The sequence below is a fragment of the Vipera ursinii genome (genome assembly GCF_947247035.1).
Source record: "Vipera ursinii genome assembly, chromosome: 1".
Lineage (NCBI taxonomy): Eukaryota > Metazoa > Chordata > Lepidosauria > Squamata > Viperidae > Vipera > Vipera ursinii.
Window position 1 is genome coordinate 328882077 of NC_139512.1, and position 24724 is coordinate 328906800.

Here is a 24724-nt window from a genome sequence, read left to right on the forward strand (position 1 = left end):
AAAGTTCATTGCATCTTAGAGCATAAGGATTTCCTTTTGTCAGGTGAAGCTGCCTGTAGATTAACCCACAAGGATCTGCTTCAATGATATTCTCTCCTCTTCCCTTATGAAGGAAAAATGGAGAGAGAGTGAATGCTGCTCGTTTGTAATTTTACCAGGAGTCCCTTGCTAGCACGGTTTTGGGGGCTTTTCACATGTTCTGGTATGTTCATTAGGGTGGAATGCAATAAAATAAAAGCATAGTTATGCAGACATAGACTCTTTTTTTCATGACCTATTCTGAAAAGGTTCCTGCAGTTTCCATGGAAAGTTTTTTTCCAAAAGTGGTTTGCCATTGCTTCCTTCTTAGGGCTGAGAGAAAATGACTGGTCCAAGGTCATTCAGCTGGCTTTGTGCCTAAGGTGGGACTAGAACTCATGGTCTTTAGCCTGATGTCTTAACCGCTAGGTCAAACTGGCTCTCAAATATAGAGCTAGCCCCTCCCAATTAGGTAAATAAGTCCACAGCATCCACTGCCAAACAATGGGAACTGCTGGAGAATTCTACCATTAGTATCTCTCCAAAGCTCCCCTGGAAGTCTGGGAGACCTGTTGTCACCAAACTGGGAACCAAGGGGAGGACAGATAAGAGCTTTACTAACCATAGTTTTCTTTTCGAAAATAAAAAAACCTAATGGACTCTTTTAAGTTTTCAGTGAATGTAATACCTTGGGTAGGGAAAGACTAGAAAAAATGTGAGAAAATAATCTATGGCAGAGGTCCCCAACCTTTGGGGCACCAGGAACCAGTTCCGTGGAGAAAGGTTTTTCTATGGACCTGAGAGTGTGATTTTGTGTGCTGCCTACATCCTACGAATGAGGCTTTGCTTGTTTGTGCAGACCGGTTGCTGGCATGCCGTGGCCCGGTACCAGTCCCCTGATTTATGGTACTGGGGAAGGAGCTCTTCATTGATCCCAAGGACAGCAAGTGGTCTGAGCAGCAATTATGCTGATCTAGCATCAATTTCTCTGCCAACCTGGATCAGCCAGGAAGCACAAGATCTACTACTACTTGCTACTGCATCCTTAATTATTTTAAAAATACAGGTAGTCCTTGATTTACTATCACAACTAGGACTAGAATTTTGATTGAAAGTCATTGCATTGGTATATTGAGGTACTATGCAACTCAATTTTACAATGATTTTATGCTTATTAAGTGAATCCATTCTTCTGATTGTGTGTTTTTGCTGGACGACAGTAAAAAAAGTCACAAGTTACAGTTACATGACCATGGATGCAACCAGTTGTAAATGCAAGTTAGTTGCCAAGTGCACAAAATGTAATCACATGACCACAGGGGTGGGGCAGAAGTAACTTCGAAGACAGGTTGTAAGTAGCTTTTTAAGTTCATTGTAACTTTGAACAATTGTTGGATGACTGGACAAAAGGACTATCTTTACAATATTAGGAGACAGCCAGTTTTTCCTGTACACAATTTCTGTACACTTGCTTTACATTTTTCTTTTTAAATACATTGCTATTTTCTATTACAGGGTTGTGTTTAAGCCCAAAGGCCAGCCCATTCCAGCCCCTCATTAATACTTATTAAGTCTAGATCTAAAATATATGTAGCTGCATCATTGAAAACTAACAACTTTACTTGTTTTTCTGTGGAGAAAGAGATGTGCCTTTGGAAAATAAACATCCAAGGCCACACTCGCAACATCCAAAGCCTACTTTCACCAGCTTTCCAAGATTTTTAGAAACTTTCACTACAACTTTTAGCAAATTGGTTCCTCTATTGTCAAAGTTTCTTTCTTGGTATCTGTCATTTGTTTTTATTCTTTTATGCCACTTTCCCACTCTCTTAAAGAATTTAGGTTTCTTTCTCATATTTTCAACAATACATTTTCTTCTCCATTTCCTATGTATAAGGATTTGTTTTCTTATTTGCTTGGTCACTATCTGGTTTGGAATCCTAGAAGTTGAATAATATATTTCAGATACCTTGTCACCCCCCTCTAATAATACCACTGTTAAGATGTTTTCAAAAGGAAAATAAATACCAACTAAGCTATTGATTTTATTTGAAGCATTTGTCCCCTTTCTTCCAGAATGGCTTATATAGATGTTATAACCTTGTAGACAACATGAAATGAAAAATAATATAAAAAACCAAGAGCAACACCAGTTCTTACTGTTCCATTGATCTTATAATAAGCAGCTTTGATGCAGTTGTAAGGCTGTAATTGTGAAATAATTTTCTGCTAATGAATGCCACTGATTAATGTTCCTCTTGAAAGCATTGAAATCCCCTCCTTGATTCTTCTTCTCTAATGGGTATATATTAACCTTGTGAAAGATTTTCCATGAGGTAGCTATTTCTCCAGCTGACAAAATGGCTGCTGGACTAGCCTCATTTTTCTTTAGCAGCCAGAGTAGAAATAGTCATTAAGAATCAGAGTCCCATAGACCAATGAAAGAGATGGTCCTGCAGCAGGCTAAAGTACAGCATATTGTCAACTTCCCTCAGACAACTCCATATGACATATACCAGGGGTGTCAAACTCAATTTCATTGAGGACCGCATCAGCATTGCGGTTGCCCTCGGGGGGGGGGCAGGGGTGTGGCCAGGGTGGGCAGGGCCTACTGGGTGGGCATGGCTGGAGTGGGTGTGGCCTACTGGGTGGGCATGGCCAGCTCTACATCATTTGTGTCAAGGGTGCCTATGGGGATCTGGGCAGGAGTGGGACAAATCTGAGGGTCTCTGGCAGAAGGGGGTAGGACCAGGGTAAGTGCCAAGGCATGGTTCACTGGAGGAGCCTCACTGTTCCTCTCAGACCATGCGGGGGTGGGGGGAGCTGGACAGTGGCGCAGAGGTCAAATGCCCAGCCCGGCCTTCAAGCATCTGCAGCACTAAGCCCAGCCCCACTTCCCCAAGGGGGTGCCCAGCTGTACTTACCTCCTCCTCAAGGCTGCTGCTGCTGTGCTTGCTCTCCTTAGCCAGGTTGCTCATGATGGGTATGAGGGCAAAGTCAGAGGGAGGCCCACTCCCTCTCCATGTGAGGAGACCTGGGTTTGTATCCAAGCTTCCTTAGCAATAGGATGGGAGACCCCCCAGGATAGGCCAAGAGCAGGGGGCAAGGGGATGGTGAAAGTGCAGCAGGGAAGGACTAAGGCAGGACTTCCCTCAGACCCTCCCTCCCTCCTCCTTCCTTCCTTCCTTCCTTCCTTCCTTCCTTCCTTCCTTCCTTCCTAAGAGTGGTGGGAAAATATTTGAGATGAGGGAGGGAGAAAAACAGGCAAGAAACGCAGCTGGGGAAGTGTCATCCTTTGTGAAGAATGAAGAAATGCACCATCACCTGGAAGTGGCCAGCACATGGCCCTTGCCTACTTCACATATCCGGCTTGGTGGGTTCTCGGGAGGGGATGCCATGAGCAGCATGAGTCAATGTTACTTGCGCAACACTGCCAAGCCCCTAGCCTGCCCGAAGTAGGCAGGGCCATGTGCTGGCCACTTCCAGGTGATGGTGCATTTCTTCATTCCTCACAAAGGGAGAGACCTCCCCAGCGTGCGCCCAGTGGGCTGGGCCGACACGGCAGGCGCCAGTCCCTCACTGTTTCCAGATGGCCTTGTGGAATTAAGACTGAATGTGTTTCAGCATAGATGGCCACCATGAAATTGTACATTGGCTCCCGGCCGGCCGGGGCCAGGGCCAAGGCCAAGGCACGGGGGCCGTTCCCTCACTGTTTCCAGGATGGCTTCGTGGGCCACATGAAACCACTTCACTGGCCTTGTGTTTGACATGTCTGACATATACTATTGATCAGTGCTTTTTTTCTAAAAAAAAAAAAGGCCAGAATTCACACACTTCATACAACCCGCCTTGCCTACCCTACAAGGTTCCATCCAAAAAAGGTGCCGGAACTCCGTTCTGGGTGTTCTATGACAAAAAAAGTCCTGCTATTGATGTAGGAAATGTTGTTCCCTTCTCCAATAGAAAACTCTGCTTTCCTGCCAGATCAAGTAGATCAACTTCAGGCTGCCTCTGAATAGAGACTCCAAATGGTGAGCAAGCTGGAGCTATATGTTCAAGAAAGAATACATGAGGGTAGACATTGATCACATGTCTCATTAAAACCCAAGACTGTGGTCTGAATTGTAGTAGATTCAAGACAGATAAAGAATATTTTACTAACAGCTGCCCATTTGGATGGTGCAGAAGGGGTATTGGACAAATTTATGGAGTATATCTGTGGCTACTAATGGATCCTCACAATATCTGTTTGACTACTATAGAAATAAATGCTGAATTAAATTAAAATTTGCTTATTTGTCTCATTTCTTTAAAGCATGATCCATGTTCTAGGGCCAGTACAAGGATCTAGCATCTTTGATCAGTGCCTCAGCATTCCACTTGGGATAAGCACAATATCCCAATGCTCTACATCAGAGGTCTTCATACTTGGCCCTTTTATGACTTGTGGACTTCAACTCCCAGAATTCCTCAGCCAGGCATGCTGGCTGAGGAATTCTGAGAGTTGAAGTCCACAAGTCATAAAAGGGTCAAGTATGAAGACCCTTGCTCTACATAGTGCATGGCTCCATGTAGCTGTCATTTAAATTTCTCACTGCCCTGAATCAGTATTATGTGATACAGGTAGTCCTTGACTTACAGAAGTTCATTTAGTGACCGTTCAAAGTTACAACAGCACTGAAAAAAGGAACTTAATGAGCATTTTCAGTTACAGCCTTTGCAGCTTCCCCATGGTGATGTGATTAAAATTCAGATGTTTGGCAACTGGTTCATATTTATGATGGTTGCAGTGTCCCAGGTTCATGTGATCACCTTTTATGACTTTCTGATAAGCCAGATTCACTTAACAACCATGTTGTTAACAACTTCAGTGATTCAATTAACAGTGGCAAGGCAGGTCGTAAAATAGGGCAAAACTCAATTAATAAATGTCTCACTCAACAACAGGAATTTTGGGCTCAATTGTGGGCATAAGTCAAGGACTACCTACATTATGGAGCCATGGGGGCACAGTGGTTAGAATCCAGTATTGCAGGCTGATTCAGCTCACTGCCAGGAATTTTATCCTCACTGGCTCAAGGTTGACCCAGCCTTCCATCCTTCCAAAGTCAGTAAAATGAGGATCCAGATTGTTGGAGGCAATATGCTGATTCTGTAAACAGCTTAGAGAGAGCTGTAAAGCACTGTGAAGTGATATATAAGTCTAAGTGCTATTGCTGTTGCTAAGTGCTAAGTGCTATTGCTGTTGCTATGGAAAATGTAAATAGCAGCTTGATCCCAAGCACTCCTTATAGCATTGCTGTCAATGCTGTGCTACGCACAGTCACCCATGCGCTCATGACCTCCTGGCTAGACTACTGCAATGCTCTCTACATGGGGCTGCCCTTGAGGACCACTCGGAGGCTTCAACTGGTGCAGAATGCAGCCGCGCGAGTTGTGATGGGAGTTTCCCGATACTCCTGTGTAACACCTCTTCTCCGTGAGCTGCATTGGCTTCCGGTTGCCCTCCGGGTGAGATTCAAGGTGCTAGTAATGACCTATAAAGCTCTAAATGGCTTGGGTCTGGATTATCTAAAGGAACACCTGCTGCTAGCATCAACTTCCCATCGTCCTGTGCGCTCCCACAGGGAGGACCTTCTCAGGGTACTGCCGGTTAAGGAATGCCGGCGGGTTATTCCCAGGGAAAGAGCATTCTCTGTGGGCACGCCAGCCCTATGGAACCAACTTCCCACGGAACTTAGGACTGCCCCCAACCTTCGTTCATTTCGCCGGGACCTGAAAACTTGGCTCTTCGAGCTGTCTGGCCCAGACTGAGGGGTTTTAATTTTTAATTGGGTTTTAGTTTTAAATTTCGGGGACTTGAATTAATTCATTGTTTTAACTGATTTTAATTTTTGTATGTTATGCTTTTAATTTTCCCTGTAAACCGCCCTGAGTCCTATGGGAATAGGGCGGTATATAAATTTAAATAAATAAATAAATAAATAAATAAATAAATAAATAAATAAATAAATAAATAAATAAGTCCATCAAAACTTTTTGAAGAACTCGGTGGACTTCACCAAAATAAAACCCATTTTCAGGATATTGGAAGGGAGACTGAACAAATAATACTGATTTAAATGTTGCTTTTTATGATTTTTTGGTAGCTATTTTAAAAGCTACTTTTATTTCCTTAATACATGTGGCATGCACATTGTAGAAAGAAAATAAAAAATATTTTTTTACTCCAGGATGGCAAATTTTAGGCTTGTGGAATTTACTTCTTCTTTCTTTTTTTACCAGAACCCTTAGGTCCACCAAACTGAGGTAGATGCAAACTAGTGGCTCAAGAAGCAAATACTCACTAAAAAGGAAGATAGTATCTTTAAGCGCATATCCTGCTTCAAAATTAGCACTCAGTAATGGAACAAATTTCACAATTCTTTTCACACAAAAATCTATTCTAGTCCCATTTGGTTGTTGGGTGAAAAGTTTTGTAATTATTTAACTATAAAAGTTATTAAATAACTTTTGCACTGCCAGAGTTGTTTGCAAGATGGGTGGCCATATAAACATTTTAAAATCAATGGATAAATTATTGTTTTGGTTGCAGTGCTGGATCAAGAAAATACACTCCCAATGTACAATCCATTCCCTACCTCCATCTCAAATCACAAGATTCGCTGTGAAAGACAGTCACACTATTTTGGCATCTGAACTAAAATTTAGAAAGCTATCAAAGTATCTCTTTCTCCTCTTAGCCTTTAAATAACTCCTTAGAATACTTTTTGTATTTCTCAAAATTAATTTCATAAGATAACCGGTTCATTCAGCTTAATGGTTGGGCTGGCCTTTTACTAACAGATCTCAATCTACCTTCCTAAGAAACAGCAACCAAGGGTTATGCATCCTCCCTGTTCTTCAGGTGATTTCTTACATAAGGCCAAATGCAGACAAAGGGGGAGATTGATGTCTATATAGTAACCTCTAACTCTTCAGGGAAATGGGGGGAAATTATTTTTTTAATCAGAAATGTCCTACTTGTAGTTGCTCAAGGACCATGTAAAGCAGGGGTGTCAAACTCATCACGTGACATGTCATGATGTATCATTGACTTTTTCCCTATTGCCGGAACTGGGGTGGGTGCGGTTTTGGCATGACGCATCAAGCCAGCGGGCCGGCAGTTTGGCACCCCTTATGTAAACCTTAAGTGGCATGACAAAGGCTGTGCTCTAAAAATGGGCGGGGATGTTAGGAAATAGGGGCTGCCTTGAGCATCTGCAAAACTTGAAGCATCCATTCTGTCTCTCTAGATCCGCCATGTGCAAAACAAAGCCCCAAATGTTTGCCCCCTAACCTAATTTAAATGGAAATGTAATATAGGTAGTCTTCAACGTACAATCACAATTGAGTGCAAAATTTCTGTTGCTAAGCAAAGCAGTTGTTAAATGATTTTGCCCCATTTTATGACCTTTTTGCCACAGATGCTAAGCAAATCATTGCAGCCAAGCGAATCCGGCTTCCCCCATTGAGTTTGTTGGAAGCCGGCTGAGAAGATCACAAATGAAGATCACATGACCCTGGGAGGCTTCAACTGTTCTAAATATTGCCAAGTGCCCAAATTTTGATTGTGTGACTGGGGGGATGGCATGAGTATGAAAAAAAGGTCATAGATGCTTTTTTCAGTGCCTTTCAGTGTCATAGACGCTTTTTTTCAGTGACTTTGAATGGTCAATGAATGGCTGAAAGGGACGCGGTGGCTCAGTGGGTTAGGACGTTGAGCTTGTTGATCAGAAGGTCGGCAGTTTGGCAGGTCGAATCCCGAGTGCCGCGTAACAGAGTGAGCGCCTGTTACTCATCCCAGCTTCTGCCAACCTAGCAGTTCGAAAGCACGTAAAAATGCAAGTAGAAAAATAGGGACCACTACGGTGGGAAGGTAACAGCGTTCTGTGCGCCTTTGGCGTCTAGTCATGCTTGCCACATGACCACGGAGACGTCCTCGGACAAGCGCTGGCTCTTCGGCTTTGAAACGGAGATGAGCACCAGCTCCTAGAGTCAGAAACGACTAGCATGCATGTGCGGGGGAACCTTTACCTTTACCTTTTTAAATGAATGGCTATAAGTCAAGGACTATTGTACATCTCAACACAGTAACTAGAGTGCTGCTCTATGCCTGTGCTCCTTAGCCTGCTTCCCATCTCAAAGCGAGATGGGAGGCAAACAAATAAAACAAACAAATTAATAATTTCTTGCTTTTTCTTCTTGTGGCCTTTTCTGCATAAAATGAACTTGTCCTGGGAAGCTCTTCAAAAGGAGACTTTCCTATCTGCAGATAATCCTTGACTTAAAACAATTTATTTAGTGATGGTTCAAAGTTACAACAGCACTGAAAAAAGTGACTTATGACCATTTTTCACACTTACGACTGTTGCAGAATCCCTGAGGTCACATGATCAAAATCTGGACGCTTGGCAACTGACTCATATTTATGACAGTTGAAGTGTCCTGGAACCATGTGATCACATATTGCAACCTTCTGATAAGCAAAATCAGTGGGGAATCCAGAATCACTTAGCAACAATGTTACTAGCTTAACAACTACAGAGACTTAAGTGTGGCAAGAAAGGTCATAAAATGGAACAAAATTCAGCTTATAACTGTTTCGCTTCAGAACAGAAATTTTGGGCTCAGTTGTGGTTGTAAGTCAAGGACTACTTATAAATAAGTAAGAGCTATACTCTTCACTGTTGTCCATATTTTCCTACATTACATTAGACTGGCAAGACTAAAAAACAACAAGTAGGCAACATGATGCTAATGAGCAATGTTTGGGGTTTGCCAGTGTTAATATCCCCAGTTGAGCTGTTAGTAGCACCTAGCACCATCTTTATTTGCAAGAAAATATTATCCACTCCCAGATTTCTTTACAATAATTGCTATAATTGGATGTAGCCAGACATTTGAAAATGAGTAAATAAAATTTGATATATAAATATAAATAAATTGTAGTCCCATGTCCCAAGGAAAGATAAGCAAGGATAGCAAAAAGTGTCTTGAGATGCTAGAGCAACTCAGCAAAGCAGGATTACTACTGGTAAGTGACTATTTTGTGACATAACAGGCTCATAGCAAAAATATTTTTAAAAAACCTATTAAAACTTAATTCTCACTGGATCTGTGACTAATAGGGCGGGGCAGGGTGGGAGCATAGCTAATTAGAATCAAATCTCCATATTCAAAAAATAAGGAGAATTTGATTCAGAAATGAAATTTATTTTGGAAATGAAACACCTTGATGCCCAAACAATCTACTTTCTCAATTTCTGAATGGTGGTTGTGTACATTACTGAATCCTCCCTACAGCTGGGAAGTCTGTGTACTTAAAGTCCCATTTGGATTGTCACCCTTGGTGTCTGAAAGTCTAAACCTTCCTCCTCTAGGAAAAAAAGGTTTGCATGGTTGTCCTTCACAGTCTTTTTAAACTTGAAGGAAGCCTCTGTATTCTCTAATTTGGCTTTTACAAAGGAAGTCCAAAAAACAGACAGAAATGCTGGAGAGAAGTACATAGTAAATAGCTTCAAATGGCAAATATGTGGGAGCATCGTCTCCAACCTTGGGAACTTTCAGATTTTTGGACTTCAACTCCTAGAATTCTTCAGCCAGTATAGTGGAATGCATATACAGAGACACATTTCTCTTATAATGTTTCTTTGCATTGGTAGTTCCATTTCTTCTGAGGAAATAGAAATTCAAAGACAGATCACATGTTATGCATGCAGAAATTATGAATTCCACTTTCATCATCTCTCGTTTAAAAGATCTCAGGAAACAGGATAAGGAAACTGCTCTGATAATTTACTGCTAAGATTTTCTTGGAGGGATTTTGATTGGCACCCCCAGATTAGCTTGGAAATATACACTTGATCGATCAAGTGATACAAAATGATGATGACCTAATGGGAAGTGGCCTATTATATTGTTTTTCACGTACCAGTATGATTTGCAACTTCTGTTCTTCATTTCAGCCAGCTTCCTCAGAAATAGGTTTTCCATTATATTCTAAAAAGATTGTATGTGTATTTATACAGTATTATATAATTCTTTCTCACATCCCTCCAGACAACTTGTACCAAAAAGGCAATGTTTTGTTAAGATTTTCAGGAGATCAGATTGTTGATCAAAGTAAGAATTCATATTCCATCCTATACCCTTCTTTCAGAGAGTTAAAGAAGCTGGACATTATGTAGAGAGCCTCTAACTCAGAGCTCCTGCATTCAATAATCAGACTAATAGCCTAAAATGGCCTCTTTCAGCTCACTGATCCCATGAACTGTATAATCATACTCTTTTCTTTTCATCCTCATAATCACATTGCAGAACAGATGCGGCTCTGGGCTGAAAGATCTGAACTTAGGCCATTTTAGCTTCCCAAGACTTAATAACGATCTGTGATTAATAGCCTTTCCTCTTCTGAGTCTGTCTCATCTTTCTAAGCTCTAGCAATGTACAGTTTGGAGAACATCCTTGTTTAGCAACCTTTGTTTTTCTTTCCTCTCCATTGGAATGAATACCAACAGTGCATGTCTCTGTGTAAAGAAGCAAACTGTTTGGGTCTCACCACTGACAGACCAGCTAGCCTATGGACCAGAATTTGGCCTTCCATTGCCAGCTTGATCAGGGTTCCTGGCATCAGAAAGGAAATAATTCTTTCTGTGTCCATTTTGTGATCAAAATAAATCTACATCACTTTAGCAATTGTCACTCTGTGCCTCAGCACTCTCCAAAAACTTGTGCCCAACCAAATCAGAAGTACTGTATAGGTAGATTTGATTATGAAAGAGAAGCCACAGCTATAGTAGCAAAAAACCTCAAACACAGCAGCTGATGGATGTCCCTTTGCGTACAAAGAAGAGATATGATAGTGCTAACAGATGAGACTAGTAATTCAGATTCATCACTTCCTCTTACTACTATGTCTTAAGCAGGAATTCAGCCCACAAGGTTTAAAGGCCATGAAGATCACATACCCAGGGATCACTTTTGCCTCAAAACCTCAAAGGGCAAGCAACCCCTTCTGCAGACAGACATCCTGAGTAAAGAAAGTCCACAAAAGATATGGCTTTATCCCAACTCCTAGCCATGACTTGATTAGCCAGGAGACAGCAAGTTGCTATCATTGCTTATATCTAGGTTGCTTTACTGCAAGTATTGTGTTCGAATCTACGTTGGTGTGAACTATAATGAAATACATATTGCAGAGATTGAAGCTATTTCCAACAGTAAAGCCTAGACTGAACTGTGTGCCACCCTAAGGAGAAATGGCATTTCACTCCTAGTGCAGTTGAATCTGGCTTCTCCTCTTTCCACGGATGAAAAAACAACATCAGAAAATGAAATTTATTTGGGGTGGGCCCTCTGATACCTTTCAAACACAGCAAGGGATTCAAGAATCTTCTGTAATATTGTCAACTTTGATCTTTTACAATAAGAAATCAGGTGGACTATCATTTTGGGGGAGTCCAACCTAAAATGTGCCTTTTCCTTTTTAAAAAAATCTGTGTACTATATATTGTATTCATAGTAATGAATCTGTAGCAATACTATAATATTTAAAATAGATTGAAAATGAAAGTTTCACTTCTGATTCTTTCTCTTACATAGCAATCTGTATCTTAAATGCTAAAGCTACAGTCTGTGGTTTCTCTTGTTAACGTCATGTAAAGGGTATTTGAACTACCATAGAGTGACCCTTCTATAAACTTTGTCAAATTTAACCATTTTTTAAGGTTAACCTGATACCTGAAAGGATTGAGGTTTTGAGATAAGTTTAAAGCTAGAGATTGCCAGCTCTGTCCAGCTTCTGCACTCTTTAATAGCAACTTAATCTATTGCCTTTTGCAAATATTTGTTTCTTTTCATACCATTAAACTCTTTTCATTGGAGATACTGTATCTGCAAACTAAGGTGCAATAATATCTTTTAAGTGAGTGCCATCTCAAGATGGGAAAGTAGAACTGACAAAACATTAAGCTTAGGACTAACCTAAGACTCACTGATTTCTATGAGTCTGCTCTACAAATGAAAAAAATCTGGATTCATTTCATTGAGACGTTCAAAATATTTTCTAGTCTGCCTATAGAATTCTCCATCAACTGGCACATCTTGCTTCTTTGTTCCCCCCAGCATCTTCCAAATGTTAAAAAAGGGGTTTTTTTGGGGGGGGATTTCACATTACTGACATTGCATCATCATACCCCTCACCAGCATGCCTAATTGCCCTGTTTTTGTTCCTATCTTTCATTTCTATCTGCTGAACCAGGGCTTGAAAATACATGGAATAAATCTTCTTTTTCTCACTCCATAGATGTTTTTACATTCATAAAGCTTCCAACATTCTAAAATTTGCATATGCATAATTTTAAATCATCTTTTTTCATTTCTCATTCTCACAATCCCATTCTGCTCAGAATTGCATCTTTAAAGTAGATTAGCATCATGTATCCAATCTGCAATCTCTTAGAAGAACTGCAGGTTTGGTGGTGTTTTACTATACTATTTTAATTGCCACAGGTTTTACCCATGTTGTTTAAAAATTGTAGTGCAATATGATATCTGTAAAGAGATGCTTCCAGGGGCAACAGCACTTATTGATGTTATTTCACCAACAATCTTCCTTCACTACTATCTCTCTTACAACTACCAGCAGCCTTTTAGGGTTTTGTTCTTTTGGTTGTTCTTTTACAAATTCAAGGAGAAATATGAACAAATACATAGAACACTGAAGACTACTAACAAGTTATTTTATTTAATTATTTATTTTTATATTACAATATTTCAAGGTTGATAAGGCCACCCAGCTCACTCAGTGTGATTCTGGGTGGCATACAACATAAACACAAGCAATAATAATAATAATAATAATAATAATAATAATAATAATAATAATAATAATAATAATAATAATAATAATAAAAATATGAGTAGCAATAGATGTGCTATATGAATAGACTTATATACCACTTCATAGTGCTTCACAGCCCTTTCTAAGCGGTTTACAGAGTCAGCATATTGCTCCCAACAATCTGGGTCCTCACTTTATCAACCTCAGAAGACTGGAAGGCTGAATCAACCTCAACCAGTCAGGATCGAACTGCTGGCAGTCAACAGAATTAGCCTACAATACTACATTCTAACCACTGTGCCAGCACAGCTGTTGCAAAAGTAAAATTCAAAATGGCAACCAACTCAGAGAAGGGACTCTCACTCAGCTGACTCCTATTGCAGTAAGGCAGTAAGGCCTATATAAAGTGATACAAATCTATATTTTAACAAAGCTTTAACATTTTTAAAATATTAAATTAATATTTTCTCCTTTTCTAGTTCCTGCATTTCTGACACGAGACTAGATGAGGTATTTCTTAAAGGCAAGAAGAGTTGTGGCCTGTTGTATACTGAAGAAAGAAGAAAGATCATTCCAGAGAGAATGGACAACATTGCTGGTTGAGAAATTCTGGTAGTTGAAGTCTACGCATTTTAAAGTTGCCAAGTTTGAAAAACACTACTTAGAACTGAGGAGAAATTTCCTGACAGTGAAAACAATTAATCAATGGAACAGCTTGCCTTCAGAAGTTGTGGGTGCTTCATCATTTGAGGCTTTTAAAGAGACCCTACCATTTCAGACAACCATTTTTCTGAAATGGTATAGGGTCTCCTGTTTGAGTCGGGGGTTGGACTAGAAGACCTCCAATGTCCCCTCAAACTCTGTTATTCTATGAATGAATGAACCTTTATTGTCAAAGTACAACCATGTATACATTGAGATTGGCTGAGCCTCCCTTCGTGTCCCCACCCCCAATTTATTAGACGATGGTTACTAGTTACTTATAACAAGACCCTGTCTTGAATTTTCAAAGGAAAGGCAGAATGTAAAGGCAACAAAATAAAGCAAAAGTCACCAATATTTTTTTTAAAAAAATAACATGTCAGTGGGCAGAAATGAAAAGAAATTTGTTCATGATTAAAACAAAATGACAGATCATCTTTGCCATCGATCATATGGAGAAAAGGGGGTAAGCCAAATTTAACTATCAAAGAAATGAGACCCAGAGCACAGGCTTGAGAAAATCTGACCTATAATAATAAATTCTAAGTATGCAAAGATCTCCATTCTATAATTATATATCATAATCATGTCCACAATTTAATCTCAGTAATTGGGAAGCAAAATTTCTGAACAATTCATCAATGGGAATTCTTAGCTCATCCTTCGGTTTCTTGCCAAATTCCTGACCAAGCGGAGGTTCAATAAGTAGCAGTAAAGTATTTTTATAAGATGATGTATCATTGGTATTTAATACCTTATAAATTGTCAAATACATGTGTTAAATATATGCAATCGGTCCAAAGGTAGCGATTTGGTGGATATGTAACAAAGCTAAGAATTATTGGAATCATATACTGTAAGTGCTTTAATTTAGAGAATTATTAAAACAAGTGTACAATGGAAACCAGAGGTTTTTCTTTTAGGTTTGATGGACAAGCAGTTTGAGAAAAAACATGAGATTTTGTATCTGTGTATGATAACAACAAATCTTCTCTATTGTGAAGTTAATAGAATTAATTGAGATGGCGAAACTACTACTTTGATTAAAGAAAACACTTTGTCTAGTTTTATTTCTATACACGACAATCACTTAAAGAAATGAAATTTTTATTTTGAAATTTGACAATTAACTTTATGATTATAGAAATACTGTGCATTATTGAATTTTAGAGCCAATATTTGTACTGAAGAAAGTTGGAAGTTATTTTCTTTTTTTCTCCCTATTTCTTGTTCTCCCCCCATTTGTTTCCCTTACCAATTCTTTATTTTTTTATAGTTTATGTTTTGTAGAAAATTAATAAATTGTATACAATAAAAAAATAGTAGCAGTAAGGTTTCCTTTTAGTCAACTTAGTGTCCTTGGGACTTGACAGATATTCCTTGCAGTTATCCTGGCAACAGGAAGAAAAGGCTCCCCTTTTTCCGGGATTTTTTTTCCCCCAATTTCCCTGTCTAGGGCGCAGCCCGGGCCTCTCCTGGTAGTCTCCCACTCCAAACTCCAGCCAGGTCTGACCATTTTCTTTTACAGGTCTGACCAAGCCAAACACATGTTGCCCCTTCCTGAGAGAGAAGCTGAGAAGATGAGAAGTGAGCAAATAGAGGGACACCGACCACAGCTCAGTTTGACTGTGAATTGCAGTGAGGCAACCCCCTGTCACCCACGAAAAGGAGGGACGCGCTCGCCGCGATCTGGCGATTGGCCTAACCTCACCCACCGATACAACTCAGCCTCCTCACGTTAAGCGTTTGCCGCCCAAGTGTAAAGGCGCAGGTAGGCTTGGAAACCGGGCAGGAGGCGGGAGGCGGTCCCTCCCTTGACATTTAAGAAAGAAAGTTATAAGTGACTGAGAGACATCAGGGAAGTATTTTGCCTACGTCTCGGGAAATTCCCTGACGGTAACGAATAAGCGCACAGGGAGGAAGATCCTAGCTGCCGGACCCAGACGAGCGGCGCTCAGACGCGGAACAGAAATATCTCCAGACAAGACGGAGGCTGCCGCCTCAACAAGAAGCAGCTCCGCAGACGCGAGCCTCCCTTGGACGCAACCTCAGCGGGAGGAGGTCCCACCATGGCCGGTAAGTGCTCGCATCGCGCGGACTGGCTGTCTCGGATCGAGGTTAGCAAGACGGCCCCGCGACGCTTGCTCGTCACGATTCGTTGGAAAGCGGGGCAGAAATCAAGGCGCGGCGGCCTCACGACGTCTGCGTTTTGGTGTGGTGTTCGTGTATTAACAGTTGCTCCGCAGTCACTTTGGCTTGAGTCCCTGGGACCAAGGAAAGTATTTTCTTTCTTGTTAGTTGGACAGAAAACCACAACTGGAGAGAATTTGCTTATAAGATACAGGGGTCATAGAGTATCGGCAAATACTTTGCTTACTTCTTGATCCTTTCCCTTTTTTGCAGGCTAGGGGGAAATCATTTGAATTTTTGCCTGGTGTGAAAGTAAAAGCAGCTTTTGATGGTATGAGGCCAGGTTTTTGTAAACCATCTCAATGCAGGAAAACTAAAAACAAAATTACACAGACAAAATCCACTGATGGGGTGCTCAATGTCAGGGGTGGCTTAGGGGTTAAAAGAGAAATCCCCAAAACCATGTCACTTGTCCTCTTGTGTTTTTTTAAAAGTTTTTATTTAATTTTCCTTAATTTTCAATTGTTCTTTATTACCTTTTAATCTTTGTATTATGCTGTTCTAGTGAGAGGAGCAATATATAAATTTAATAAATAAATAAAAAGGAGGACCTCTAGGTAGCCATTGAAGATTTGAATTTCTGTTCTGAAGAGCAATGAAGAGCCTTCAGTTCTATTTTTAATTTGGTCTTTAATAGGGTACAGATATTCTGTAATTGATGACATACTAGAAACAATATAGTACTGATTAAGTCAGTTGATATGTGCTATCTGAGAAGGACCCATACTATTTTGTAGCAGTGAGTCTTGTGGCATCTTCAGATCTATTATAGCAAAATTTTGTATTTTTCAAAAGCTGGTCTTTAAAGTCTCACAAAGTCGCTTTGTTTTGCTATTTCGATTGTTAGAACACTTCTAGTTTGCAACTGACGTTTTTTGTCTCCACTATAATAGCTGACTTTGAGGTATTAAAGTTATTTTCTCACTGGCAGTATCAACTTTTCTGAATAAAAACAGCTTTAAATAAATGTGCTTAAACAATCATGTAAAAATGAGGTAGAGAGGAATTGGAAAGACACAGACACTATTCTAATTCATATTCAGTGTAGGCTTTTTTTTAAAAAAAAGAATTATAATGAGTACTTATTGACATATCACTTACTGTCATTCAACTTTGGAACTTGCTGAATGTTGTCTTGTTGCATTGGTATTGAAAACTGAACTGGTGCCTCCAAACCATGGAGATACCTTGTAGTTACTGCTTGATTTCAGCTGAATTGAATTACCCCTTTTATCTGCAGTATAGCCTAAAATATGAAGGGAAGAAACAGTAAAGATTGGGGAAGTGGACAAAATTCATCTCAGTTTTGTATGTTTGTTCAAATACCCATCACTGATTCCAAGTTGATTTATTTCCACATAAGACCTGTAAGTATTTCTTTCTGAGCAGAGGTGAAAATTGCATAGAAGATTTCCATCTACATTTCTAATGGAGAGCCATAGCTAGGCTTCATTTTGTTTTTAAGGAGTGAACTGGGCCCTGTTTCTAAAAATTAAAATCTTCCATTTATCAGTATTATCCTTTATAACATTTTTGCTGGAAAAAAATATTAATGACATATTTTGAAACTGTGTTTTTTAAACATTATTAAACTACATCAAGTTTTCTTTATCTACCATGCTGACTTTAATGTTATTTGAAAGTTACAAAAAGTTTATAATTATTCTAATATATTATGGTTGATCATTAGAATTTAGACATGTTATCAGTTATTATATTTTAAATGATTGAAATGTAGGTGTGGTGTATAGTACAGTACCATTTTTATCAGTAAATAGAAGTAGTTGGTGGAAGAGCTTTCTATTGTGAGAATATTTAGGTGATGAATACAACATTATTCAGAAACTTTTACCCCTTACAATATTTTGCATATGAAATGTACAGTATACAGTATTTCATTCTATATGATTTGAGACATAAACAAATCTGCATTTAAGCCTTGTATCATTTTAATCAATGCATTTAGAATTTCACTTAATGTGGAACATACCTTTTAAATTTCTGTTGCCAGCATGATTTTGTGAGATTATTTTTACAGTGAAATATTGATTTCAAGACCTTTCGGTTTTGATATGAAATAAAAACTTCAAGTATATTATAAAACATACTACACTGGGAAAGTTCATACTATTATATTTCTGCTTCATATACGAAGCCATGAATGAACCTTTCACTTACAGACTTTTACTTCTCTCTTTTCTTGAGCAAACAAAAAACAAGGAAGTCTTCAGTTAAATACAATTTCCTGTTTTGTCCAAGTTGGTGACACAATTTTCTTTATTTAAATATTTAATATTCTCTCAATAGATTTCAAGGCAGAATGTAATCAATAAAACAGTGCAATGATTTGTTAATACTCTTTAAATATAATCAAACGATTGGCCAAATTACCCTGCCTTCACTTGACATTGAAATTAAAGTATTGGCATCATCCATGTATTGGGCATTTTCAATTATATTTGTTAAAAGACATGATTTGTAGATGCAACATTTCAGTAACAAAATATATTTTAATATGTAGGAGAAAGGAAAAATGCTGTACTTTTTTTCCTGCATTCTCTGAACTTGCATATGTGGACATTTCTTTAATGGGAAAACCACAAAGGAGAGAAAGATTATATCATTTTACATAAGGTACTAAGCTTTCTCTCTGTAGAGTACCATGGATTTCCCTGGGCAAAGGCAACACATGAAAAAAAAGGGGGGGGAGCTTCTAGGCCTGAGATTATGGGCTTAGGAGTCTGTTGGTTTGAGGAATGAAAGGAATGCCTCACTAAAGGGAGTAGACTTTTGAGTTAATTACAGGCTAATGTCAATAAAAATAAAAGACTCACTGGCATGTGAAGAAATACCAAATATCTGACTTTTTTTGTTGCAGGCAGGTGCCTTTTGGATAGCCAAGTCATGCCCTCTTTATAACATCAAGATCTGCAACGCTCTCTACATGGGGCTTCCCTTGAGGACCACCCGGAGGCTCCAACTGGTACAGAATGCAGCCGCGAGAGTTGTGTTGGGAGTCTCCCGATACTCCCATGTCACACCTCTGCTCCGTGAGCTGCATTGGTTACCAGTTGTCTTCCGGGTGAGATTCAAGGTGCTAGTAATGGTGTTTAAAGCCCTACATGGCAGGGGTCCGGAGTACCTTAGGGAACACCTGCTGCCGGCGTCTACTTCCCTCCGCCCTGTGCATTCCCACAGAGAGGGCCTCCTCAGGGTGCCACCGGTCAGAGAATGTCGACTGGTGGCCCCCAGGGGGAGATCCTTCTCTGTGGGCGCCCCGGAGCTATGGAACCAGTTACCGGTTGAGCTCCGGACGGCGCCCGATCTTCGCTCCTTTCACTGCGATCTGAAAACATACTTGTTCGAGCAAGCTAGCCTGGCCTGAGGGGGGATTGGTGGGGTTTTTTACTATTTTTATTGGGTTTTTTTTACTATGTATTAACTGTATTTTTAATCAGGCATGTATTTAATTACCTTTTATTTTTTGTAAATCTCTGTGTTTTATTCTTGCCCTGTACACCGCCCTGAGTCCTTCGGGAGAAGGGCAGTATAGAAATATTAATAAATTAAATTAAATTAAATCTTTCTGGAGGTACAGTTTCCTTTAAAGCGGAAGCTGTACAGCTGAATTAATTTTAATCACAGGTGTACCTTCTGTCCTAAGCAGCTGCATTTCTTTTCTCTTGCCTTTTATACATTTTTTAATCTGTTCCATTTTTATTCAGACTTTTCTATGGGAGCTTGGCAAACTATATGGGGATCAGATTTTGCCCATAGTAGCCATATGACGTAGGTAGGGTTGGGTGATAGTGGCTGGCCTAAAATCACTAACTGAGCTCTATAATCAACATAGTGGACATGGCACTATGTAATATAGATACTGAGACTCTTAGGCTTGGTTTTATTAAAAATAAGAGATGGGGAGGAAAAGAACTACAACAAATACATAAGCATATACAAAAGAGAAATATCATAGGTATTCTTTAGTTATTTGCAGTTTATAGTCAATGAAGCAGTGATATTTGGTGAGAATCTCTAGATGGCCTGTAGTTCCTGTGTTAAATGAAAAATAATAATATGCAAACGTTGAATAATAACTAAAATCTCACAGGATGGCCAAATCTTTCTTATGACCATTTTTAATTTCTTCCTTGTTTAACTTGAGTGTCTTGAGGAAACTATTTGGGAGGATTTATGTGTATAATGGCATTCACAGACTCTGGTTGGCTTACCACAAAGAAGCTATCTGCAGAAGCTTCCCGTCACCATGTAAATAATATGCATAAATAAATATTTGGGGAACTGCTTTTAAATAATTTGCTCTAAACCAGGGGTACACTATCTGCAATATCTCAGAGGTCCAGAAGTTTAAATCACTTGACCCCAGGACACTGCAACCATCATAAATATGAATCAATTCCCAAGCACCTGAATTTTGATTATGTGCCCATGAGGATGTTACAAGAGTCGTAAGTGTGAAAAATGGTCATATAAGTCACTTTTTCAATCCCATTGTAAGTTCAAATGGTCACTAAATGAACTGTTGTACGTCGAGGACTACCCGTAGTCTTGTGTAGAGCAAGAATTCTGTGTGTAATGATGAATTTTCATAGGAACCTTGTAGAATAAGAGGAAGAATCCATGCTGGCTTACGTTACAGTTGATGAAGCCAGTTTCATATACATAAAGTCAGGGTTTTGGGAGGGTTCCTTTTACTTTTTAAATGTATTACATCCAGTTCTGCTCTAGATATAGCATTTGAAATATTTTAACACTTGATACAGGGTTTGTCTAATGCAACACCTTTCGAGAACATAGAAAAGTTGAAGTGAAAATTGAGAATTGGAAAAAATTTTCCAATCTTCTATAGAAAAGAACTGTCAAGAGATCATTCCAGCTGGGCACATTCAGAATGCTTAAAACGTGACTAATCTGTTTCTTAAATGGGCAACTAAGTTATTGCATCACATACTGTATGTTGAATTTTTGAAGATTTTTTTTTCCTGTGAAGAACATGTAACTTTGGAGTCAAATGTAAAGAACCATATGCTAGCCACATGCAGATGAAAGACAGCCTGGTCCAAAGTGAGCATGACAACCCTTGTTCTGTTTATGCTCGATAACTTGCATAGGAGGCTCTAGTTGCTTGTTAGATTAACTTGAGCACTTGATCAAGTCAACTTGATGAGTTTTTGAAATTGCTAATTGAAATTTGAATCTAAAGTTTGACTGTAAATTCACTCCCATTTCTGTGGTAGGATCTTCAAAGTCTAAGAAACAATATTGCTCTTTTTAATGAGCTAGGTATCATCTGAAACTACCTTAGCTTAAACTCAAACCATTTGTCCATTTAGCTCTGTATTGTCTATTTTGGTTGACAGGGGCACTCGAAAATCTCCAAAACATTTAATTGAATATTCCAGAATCTTTGGCAAACCAATCATGTGTTTTACCATTGGCCTAATTATATGTTCATACTTTTTTCTTACAATTTTATTTTTCCAGGTTTTGATAGTTTGGATAAATATAACATTGCTTTCATTTGTTTTATTTTTAATTGCTCATGGTTTGGAATCTGACATAGGGAGAAGCTCTTCATTTAGTGAATTGGGATAGCGGTACATTTTTTCTTCCAAAAAACAGGAAAATGTTACAAATTGAGTTCATACCTCTGGAAATTATAATAAATGGACTTCAGTGTAAACCACTTATTTTTTCAAACATATATCAGTACATTCAGATACGGAGTTTTGTATCTACAAATCCTAGTATTAAAAGGTTAATCTTTAGGTCCCAGTAAAATAAGTGTAAATATGTTTAGAAATCTATCACAGAATATTATGTAGCATATTTCATTACAGCCTGACCTTTTAGCTGTACCGTTTTGGGTTATGGTATTACTTAGCAATTTGCTGTGAAGGAAATCCAAAAATGAAATCAGACCTGTAAACTTGTTCAATAAACAGCTTTGTGTTGATTCTGTTTATTCAAGTATTCAAGTAAGTGAGTCCCATGATCTCCTAGTAGACAATGTACAGGTAGTCATCAACCTATGACAATAATTGGGATCAGATACTTGTAACATTCCACACCCACCTATTTGCCTTGGTAGATAGAGTCTGTCAATATTTCTGTTGTTAAGTGATGCAGTTGTTAAATAAGTCATGCCCAATTTTACAACCTTTTTGCTACAGTCAAATCATGCAGTTGTTAAGTCACAGGTGTCAAACTCGCCATGTCACATGACGTGTTGTGATGTATCGTGACTCTTTTTGCATTGCCAGAAATGGGGTGGGTGCAGCTTCGGTATGATGAAACTGGCCTGCGGGCCAGCAGTTTGACACCCCTGTGTTAAGTGAAAGCAGCTTCTTCTATTGACTTTGCTTGTTGAAAGCCCCCCCTCCCCAGGAATGTCACACATGATAATCACCTGATTCTGGGATGCTTCAACTTTTGCACATGCCCACCTGAATTTTTATCACAGGACTATAAGAATGCTGCAACAGGCATAAGTTCAAAGCCAGTCATAAGTAACTTTTTTAAGGGCCATCATATGTTTGAATGGTCACAAAACAAATAATCATAAGTTGAAAATTATCTGCATTTTCAGCTTGATATCTAAAAGAAAGCTGTAAATGGTCCTCATGTGTTTATTAAACTAGAAGTTTCTAATTTCCTAGTGAATGCATATGTATGTTTCCAATTAATCTTTTGCCTGTAAATGATCAAATTCAAAATGAAGCAAAAGACTCTAAAATAGCACTACTTCATAGAGTTTAGTGTTAGGACAATGTAAAAATAGACACTTTTAAGAGTCACTTTCATAAAAAAAACCTGGATTCCAAACTGTATTATCCTAATCGTTACAACTGAAGTACTGTATTGTATAAATGTAGAAGGAAACAACAGCGGTACTGTTATCTCAATTATGGTGCTGATTGTAGAATGGTACTACAAGTCCCAGGCTATTTAGCAGTAGACAAGAAGAACATAGAACATAGAATAACAGAATTGGAAGGTACCCTGGAGGTCATCTAGTCCAACCACCTGCTCTGGCAGAAGACCCTATAACATTCAAATAAATGGCAGTCCAGGCACTTTTTAAAAGTCTCCAGCGATGAAGCATCCACAACTTCATCATTAAAGAAGCACTTCCACTAGTTAATTTCTCACTATTAGGAAATTTCTCCTTAGTTCTAGGTTGCTTCTCTCCTTGATTAGTTTCCAACTATTGTTTCTTGTCTTGACTTCAGGTGCTTTTGAAAATAGTTTGACCACCTAATTTTTGTGACAGCCCTTCAGATATTGGAATACTGCTATTATGTCACCCCTGGTCCTTCTTGTCATACCCAATTCTTGGGTTTTTCACATGTTTTAGCTTCCAGCCCTCTAATCATCCTTGTTGCTCCTCTCTGCATTCTTTCCAGAATCTCAATATCTTTTCATATTGTGGTAACCAAAACTGGATACAATATTCCAAGAAGAAAGACTTAGGAGAGGAGTAGAAAAAGAGCAAATAAAAGAATTGTGAGAATGCTGTGTCTAAATCTATTATGTAATAAAGATCATGTAGAGAGTATGAAAATACTCTATTGAGAGTATGATAGAGCCTTTGTGTGCTAAGGCTAAACCATAAAGTAGTCTGCATGCTTAATCTGACATCAATTATTTGGGTTTATTTAATAAATGAATAACATGAATAACCATGAATAACAATGCTAGATATGTGTTTGGTAAAACACAGGTCCTTATTTCTAAGTGTACTGAAGGAGAATTCTTGTTGATAGCCTTTGAGGTTTCAGGAAAAAAGCATCATGAGATCCATCAAACTTGGGTTTTCCTCTTTATTCCTGATAGTTATTTAGTGCTGGTTTCTGCTCAATGTACAAAGTTGGTCTAAGTAGACTGAAGCTGGCAAGTGCAATCTGTTCAGAAGGTCCCACAGCAATTTGTTTAATTAATGTTACCAGTAAACTAGGAAAACATAATTAAAGATTAGCATTTAGTTCAGTTTGAGATAACTGCATAAGCTAACTTGGAAGCATTTTTCTCTAGTTGGAAATTGTTCCTCCTACAGACATATGCTGTAGATTCGCAGTGTTGAATTAATGCTAAAATAAAGGCAATCTGTGCACAAATATGTAAACTGTGCATATAGATCTTGCATGTTTGATCCTGAGCTTTGAGAATATTTCAAAGTTGAGCCTTGGTGAAGGTACACGTAACCTTTTTTTTAAACAAAGAGCAGAATTTAAAAAGAGAACAACAGTATCAAGAAATATGTAAATGTGGAGTCATCCAGTCTGATGGGAGAGGATGGTCTTCAACAAATTATTGACTCTCCAAATATATAGTAGAATGTTCATATAGAAGGTTTTCTCCTGTTTTCCAGAAAAACACCATTTTTCTGCTTGGTCATTTGGAATTGACTTCAGCCTGCCTGAACATTAGGCTGGCAACGTGATGGCATTTCCTTAGTGAGGACATGTATTCAAGAAATGATAAATGAGCTGTCTCAAAGCCAGGATAAGGTGGCTATATGGATGAGTCTCAAGAGAACAAGAAAGATAGTACAGGAATAAGTGTTGTTTTGATGTCTTGAGTTAAGCCTTTGAAGCTTTGTACAGCAGAGTAACTTACTTTCAACTGTGGCCATAAAATCATCAGCAGAATTTTGTTTCAATTTTTCCCAATAATAATGCCATTTCTGCCACAGAACGGAAAGTTTTATGGGCAATGCAGCTAGAGGTGATAAACTAACATCAGTAGAAACTGTGAATGTTTTATCCTAAAGGTGCTTTTTCAAAAGGCAACTGGACTTTCTTTGTTTTTTGCTTGAAGACGTTTCACTTCTCATCTAAGAAACTTCTTCAGTACTGATTGAATAGTAGAGAAGGAAGGATTTATATTTCTTGCAGAATATACTGAAGA

The 24724-nt window shown here is 38.8% G+C and overlaps 1 protein-coding gene across 1 annotated transcript in view; it reads left to right on the top strand.

The window, feature by feature from the left end:
• The first annotated feature begins 15462 nt into the window (after positions 1–15462).
• The window catches only part of REL (REL proto-oncogene, NF-kB subunit), a 46380-nt gene continuing 37118 nt past the window's right edge, over positions 15463–24724 (top strand). The window contains exon 1 of the mRNA XM_083348437.1: positions 15463–15679. Within this exon, the coding sequence (XP_083204563.1) occupies positions 15673–15679 (7 nt within the window). The 5' untranslated portion in view covers positions 15463–15672. The remainder of the gene's footprint in view (positions 15680–24724) is intronic.